Source organism: Montipora foliosa, chromosome 6 (genome assembly GCF_036669935.1).
Source record: "Montipora foliosa isolate CH-2021 chromosome 6, ASM3666993v2, whole genome shotgun sequence".
NCBI classification, from domain to species: Eukaryota; Metazoa; Cnidaria; class Anthozoa; order Scleractinia; family Acroporidae; genus Montipora; species Montipora foliosa.
The window spans coordinates 61322620-61330033 of NC_090874.1; the positions used below are offsets into that span (position 1 = coordinate 61322620).

Here is a 7414-nt window from a genome sequence, read left to right on the forward strand (position 1 = left end):
ATTTTAGAGAACGTAGCTCAAGGTAGATTAGGCTAAAAAAAAGAACTTGTTTCTATACAAAGCCATTAATTATAAAACAGTAAATGAAATAATAACTAAAACTAGACAAAATATCTTCACCTTTGGCTATAGTCAGGGGCTTCGCGAAAAATTCGGGCTTCCTGAGTCCTTTTAGGGGGAGAATGAAGTTAAAGTCGAATTGGTGGCTTTTGATAATTACTACATTAAGCCAGTTTTGGTTCTTGTCGGCGATTCCCAGAAAACAAACGTCTCTAAAACAAAGATGGAAAAAGGAAACGAAATCATCCCATGATGAAAGAGTTAAAAAGGTATGAAATTAAAGTGAACATCACAAATTTCCGTGTTTTATCGTACAGTGGTGCTATTATTTAACTAAAATCAACTAGAAAACATATAACAGAAACTGTTTGGTTAACGCAATTAAGGAGCAAGCGGGACTGGTAATTACATTTGCAAAATCAGTGGCGTTATTAAAGCACGAAATATTCCAACATCCGTGAAATCAAAGAGTTGAGCGAGAGTTTGTTTCACAAAAAAACATCGAAGAGGATGGTAAGTGACTTTGGCTAATGTTTCATTCTAATCGACAAATTGATTCTTTATGAAGCTGTTGAAATAAAGCACGAAATTCAATTTTTGTTTACTCAGTAAGTTATTTGTTTAATAAAACTCTCATCAGTGTTAAAGACTGATTTTCACATTCAATGTTAGTTTGCTGAATGTTTACAATCTTATTCAGGAGACAGAAATCACCCAAATGCACAGGAACGAGCAAGCTACGAAGCTAGTCATTCGACTTACTTCAATTTACTCAGCATTAGCCTTATTAATAGTAAAGCACTATACTATTGAGCAGGAAATGAAGGTTCAAATGTTTCGTGGGACAAGCCCAAAGGGTCAAAGAACGTTAAATCAAGGGGCCGCCCATGTCACACCAAGGAAACTAGACTAGACTAGATTAAGCTTTTAATCCAATGTCGATAAGGCAATCTTCCGCGGGTGGTCGTCCGAAGAATTTCAAGCCTCTTAGATTATTGTGTCCACTCAGTTGAATGTTACCCAGGGAAGTCTGTTAAACGGGGGTTTATACGGATCTCCTAGGGGGACGTAGCCATAGGGTGTAGTAGTATGGCGTATGTAGTAATTTAAAGCCAATCTGAGGATACCCCTACTTATGAGATCCATCTCAATTTGCCGTTGAATCCACTTGTATACATTTTCTAAATGCCATCAAACTAAAGCCTAGAGTGAAAACGCTTTTTTGGCTTTTCTTACTTAAGAACGGAGCCTACTATTGTTATTGCGCATACGTTCTGGGCATCTCCAGATACTCGGATTTCCTATCGGTAGTGCATACTAATGTAGGGATATTTTTGCGAGGTTTAAATTTATGCGGAGAAAGCAGAACTTAGCAAGTGGTCTTGGTATCCTAAAAGAAAATTGGGGGTAACCATGCATTTTTCAGAGATAATTAAGCTCTAATTTGGAAAGGAATGTGGTTACCCCCAATTTTCTGTTTGGATTTTAATAACAGTTGTTGAGATCTGCTTTTTCCGCATATTCAGTAAACCGCGCAAAAATACCTTTAAATAGTAGGTACCGTCCTTAAAACTAAATAATGCAATCAAAATTTGATAGACGTAAGTGTATCAACTTCTCTTGTACTTATAATAAGGCTGTCCTTTCACTTCCAATTGGCTATATTTATTATTTGCAATCCTAGGCAATCATGCCAGATCCACAAATGAACTCTGAGATGCCATCAATAGGCAGTGAGGATGCAGAAAGAGCTCAACCACGAATGCTTGCTCCAGGATATTACTCTCAAGAGTGCAATGCACATAAACCTTGCGACCAAGGTGGGTACTGTGACGAAGTGGTTCAAAACAGTTTCAACACTTAGCTTTCAAGGGAATGTCATGGCAGAATGATTGAATCTACAACTCTGTTTTACGTAACGGTAATGTTACATGTGTGAAATGCAGAAGTGATCCTCGCACTTCAAGCCTGATTTACACTGCGACATATACATAAGCATAACGAAGTTCACGCTTCTTGCATAAGCATCAGAGAAGTAACATACGCAAGCACAGTTAGCTCCAGAAAAAAAAAAAAAACCACTGGAGAATGGGACGAGCCACGTTTCCAAAAATGGCGGACGATCTTTTGCTCATGTTTATGTTGCACTGTTTTAGATAGTTATTAACGTGACATAAGCATAAGCATTGGCATAAGCATAAGAAAATGAAAACGATTTCTTTTTCTAATGCTTATGTTTATGCTTAAATTACTCCTCGTTCACACAGCTTAGGTTTATGCATTTGTTTATGTTTATGCTTATGCTTATGCTTACGTCACAGTGTAAACCAGGCTTAACTGGACAATTTAAACAATTGTCTCTTAAAATAGACACCTGAAAAATCACATCTAAATTTCGTCTATAGTCCGAAACACCAATAATTGCGTAACAAAAGGTGCATATAAATGGTAATTTACTTTAGCAACAAAAGGTAATCTCAAAATACCTTTGATTTCATGTCCGATAGATAATAAAATTAGATCAGTTGCTCAGAATATTCACTGTGAATATAAGCAACCAATAAGCGTCCTTTGGATTCAACATTCCATGCAGACGCATCCGATAAAGCGCAATCTACTGAATGCTCGCGACCATAAGCAACATATGCCTTGTCAGAGAGCAAGTGAAGATGATGTCGATTATGTTGATGATGATGATCTTAATGACCACGTGACAGTGACTTAAGCCAAAGCATTAGCCACTTTGGATGCTTTGCACCCGACAAGTTTTTCCTCTTTGGTATCATTTTTTCGGTTGTTTGTAAATAGTACAAAGCAAAAATATCTGAATCTTACAAAATTGCAAGGATGATGATAACGTTCTCCTTAATTGCAGGAAGGTATTGTCACATGTTTCTCTGTGTTCACTGTCTGAAGGAAAACGTCGCCTGCACTCAAAATGGTCAGTGTTGCAAAGGGCAGTGCACTTACGGTCGATGTAAAAAGGACGCGGCTGCAGGTGCTCCTGGGACATTTTGCGATCGACATGATGACTGTAGAGATCCTCCTGGAACATGTTGTGTGAGGTTCGTAACAAGCAACCCCCTCTAGGTTCGTCGGGAACTATGTACATTAAAGTACAGAGTGTTTTCACGTGACGTCACGGCGGCCATGTTGGTGTCCCTAAACAAAGGAACGGCGGCCATGTTGGTGTCCCTAACTAATCCTCCGCGAATTGAGCTCTTTTTCATGTATGTCTTAAGCTTGGTGGAAAAACAAGGTTACTGATCACATGAGTGAAAACACTCTATAGGTATGGTCGTGATTTTGTTAGCGAGAGATCGTGGCCTCTGGCAGAAAAGGCTTAAGATATCCAATTAAGTTTTAATACTCGGCCACTGACCATCTGGGAGACGGTAGATAACGAGTTCGCACATTATCCTACGAGAATATGATGTGATGGGATATGAAAAAGACATACCCTAAAACTGCAAAAATCGTTTTATATCCACATTAGCAATATATGACTTTCAAATATTCTCCTACAAATTTTGTTTATATGTAGCCCATTTAGATTGTGCATATTCTGCAAGAATCTGCAAACATTGTAAAGTAAAAGGACAGACCTCAGAGGATATGAAATGTCATATATTTGAAATGCGGAAGGAAAATGAAATGAAAGTTAGGAAGAACATTGCAGTTTGATAAGCAACTTAACTTCACATAACAATAATAAAAATATAAATAATAATAATAATAATAATAATAAGTGTTATTATTATTATTATTATTATTATTATTATTATTATTATCATCATTATTATTATTATCATAATAATTATTATTATTTGTTAGAGAGTCGGCTATCAATCCACATATATCGATTTGCAAACCTCCTCTGGAAGAAAATATGGTGTGTGGTCCAATCAACTTCTTCAAAAATGTCTACATTGGAGCTCAACTTCAACAGGCGTGCGGGCCATGCAAGGCGGGACTGGTCTGTAAGCAAGTTGGGTAAGTTTAAGTTATCTCAAATGCATCCTGATAAAAGAGCAAGACCAGGGAAAATGGGCGAGGAAGCCAATAACCTAAATCTCGGCAAATTAAAAACTGAGAAAATAAAATACATGTAAAAGCTTAAAATGAAAAAACAGTTTCAATACTTGTTTGTCACCGTGTCAAATTTGTCTGAGTGACTCAGACAAATTTGACAATCATGATCCTTTTAATAGCAATTTCCCTCCTTTGTTATTTCGCTAATGAACCGCAAGGATCGCTATTAGATATGCAGGGAATGAAATGACAGAAATTATCGGAACTCTTTATGATACCAACAGCTGGCGGGAATGAAACTGTTTGCCATCTTTGGAGTCGAGTTTTTTATATGCCATCGCGAAATTACACTCAGATAAAAAAACGGACACCAAAGCGAGATTTGAACTCAGAGCCGCCAGATCTAGAAGCCGGCGACCTGACTTAAGCATTCGGCCAAATTGCCTCTCTCGCAAAAACGGTTCGCCCCTACTTCCAGATACGATTGAATTGAGTGAACGGGAGAACCTTGACTGCATATACTCCTTGTACAAAAGTTTCCTTGCAGTGCAACAGATGAATCTCTCTTCTAACAACTTTTGTCCTTGTTTTAATTTTCAGTATCTTTGGCGTACATGAGATTTGTGTGAAAGAGGACGACAAGAAATGATATTTATGGGAAAGGAAGTGCAATACATTTTTTTAACATCCATGGCTTACTAATGATGAATGGAGGCATGGATTAGATTTCTCACAAAATTATGGCTGTGCCAATAATTCACGCCTGCTCGAGTTTGATCATTGTACATTTGAGAAAAATCCGGCTGAGCATTTGAAATTACAGATCGTATGATATCTCAAGGACCAAAAATGGTGTAATGAATTTTCCACATTTTTTGGCTCTGTTTTTAATTTGGGAGGCCGTCTTCACTAGGACAACGTTGATGCAACATTTAATATTGTTAGTCTGGTACCATGTCAGTTTTCCGCTAAGACGTAGAAAAGTTGAGAACTAATTCAAATTCTTTCTTTGTCCGAACTGATCAACTGACATTTATCGCATGGCCAGTAAATTGAAAGACGTTTTTCTTTCACTACGTGATGATCTTATTTATTAGTTTTTGTAAAATAGTAGATAGATAGTACCTTAACTGGTTTTGTTCGTCGTCTGATGTTAATTTTGGTGAAAAGTATACAATAACAGTAATTATAAGAGGTAAATTAAACACAAAGGGTGGCTATCAGTGAAGGACAATAAATCACTTTTTCCTAATTAAAAAGATATACTTTTTACATAGTTTTTCAAACACGCTAGAGATGATAGTCCGATTCGGCTAACTCAATGTTGTACCCAATTCAAATCCTTTGGGAATAAAACGTTTTGTTCCAAGTATTTCCGTATCATTTAAATGCGGATGCTACATTATCATGCAAATTCAACACACAAAGAATCTTAACCCCGAGAAATTTGAATTGGGTACAAAATTGAGTCAGCCGAACGAATCAGTCTATTGTGTCTCTACGATTAGTTAGCCCTCGGGGTCGACTGCAGTCCGTTTAGCATTTCGTCGTGTGTTATTCGGCAGGTGTTACGTTTTCATCTTCACTCTTGAACACGATAAATCTGTAGGTCAAGTTATGCCCCAGAGTTGAAGGGAACAGTCTTTGCCCCTGGACCATTTCCTATGCATAATTACAATGCATTAGGAATTTGCTGCTTTACGGTAGGTGATTGGCTCTGCTGCCTTCAGAGAAAGGGGAAGGGGAGGATTGGGGGGGGGGGGGGGGGTGAAGGGGAGGAAGTGGAAAAAGGCCGCAATGCTGTTAGTGACTCACAAAACTTAAAGGCCCACCTTCAACCGACATTCTTATCCGCCGTTTGTTTTTGTTATGGAACTTCGCATTGCTGAAAATTGTTCCACGGCACGCAATACCTGTCGGTTGAAGGTGGGTCTTTAAACAGGGATAAGCAACGGCTGTTGGTCGCATACGGGTTGACTTTTACGTTTTTATTTCTCAAACACAAGAAATAAACAACGTAATTAACTCTTTTATTCCTTTTTTCCATGCATTGCTTGCGGGGAGTAAAGATGGCCGGCCAAGGGGTGAGAACATTCGCCCCCAACCACCTTGCACAGCATTTTATGTCCACCTAGTTGTAGCCGTTCTGTGAGTCAGAGTCAAGCTTATGTGCGCTGATTCTCAACCCTGCTCCACCCTGCCAGTCTTTTCCTCCTTCATCACAAATCACAATGTTGCTTGTGTTCCATCGTTCATGGGCCTTAAGGTAGAATACACAAATTAGGTGTAAATTCTCGTTCCTTTCTAAAGGAAGTGCTTTTTTCTTTCTGTCTTTCTGTTCTACTGTGAATGCCTTGTTGTAGTATGTAGGATGGCGCAGTGGTGAGAGCACTCACCTTCCACCAATGTGGCCCGGGGTTAGATTCCCAGACTCGAAGTCATACGTAGGTTGAGTTTGTTGGTTTTGTACTCTCCACTGAGAGGTTTTCCGTCGGGTACTCCAGTTTTCCCCTCTCCTCAAAACCAACGTTTGCTTTGATTTGTGTTAATTGTTGATTTCAGTTTACAGTGTCTCCAATTAATGCCCCAGCGCTAGAACTATACACTTTTAAATAAAGGTCTTTTCCTTTTCTTTCCTTTCCTTCCTTATGTCCCGGAATGCGAATGAGATTGGGAAAAGCGAGCAATCGTGAAGTGCGCGTGTGCTTCGGATAACATCTCTTTCTTTTAAAGCCTTTGTGGACTACCTTGGTACCTTAAAACATTACACTAAGTTCTTCTCTTACACAGGAGTGCAACAAGTGAACGAAATTCAGGCTTGGCGCATTGTTTTGAGATATCTGACCAGAAGAGAAACGCGTATTGCTCGGTTGACCGGATCTTTTAGGTGTTTAATTTAAAATCAGTTTCGTAGTTAACGAAATAGACAGAAAGTAGCTAAAGCCTCCTCAGTATGCCCAAAATACACGTTCATTATAAAGGGGTGCAAAAAATTAAATCGTGCGTGACTCACCGAATATGTGCTGTTAAAAACTGATTGTGGTAAGAACAATTAACGCCAATAGCTTTGAAGTGGTTGAAGACATCTTAATCATTGAACCACTGACATTAACTTCATCAGCAAAATTGGTCAATTATCTTAAATACTCAGAAATTTACCAATATTTACTTTTGACTAACAGCGGAAACAATCAAAGGTCACACAAACCAATGTAATACCTTAGGAACCGTGCAGCCCGTTAAAGTGTTTGCGCTATAGCTACAGAATCTAAAATCTCCTCGAATTAACCTTCAATAACCCTTTAACACCCAAGAGCCCCTA

The 7414-nt window shown here is 38.5% G+C and overlaps 1 protein-coding gene across 1 annotated transcript; it reads left to right on the plus strand.

Annotated features, from left to right (window-relative positions):
• The first annotated feature begins 82 nt into the window (after positions 1-82).
• On the plus strand, positions 83-5346 carry LOC138006116 (dickkopf-related protein 3-like). Its single transcript, XM_068852280.1, has 5 exons — positions 83-329; positions 1745-1880; positions 2936-3125; positions 3895-4053; positions 4693-5346. Exons 1-5 carry the CDS (start codon positions 183-185, stop codon positions 4739-4741), a joined length of 681 nt encoding a protein of 226 aa, XP_068708381.1. The 5' UTR covers positions 83-182; the 3' UTR covers positions 4742-5346.
• The last annotated feature ends 2068 nt before the right edge of the window (positions 5347-7414 follow it).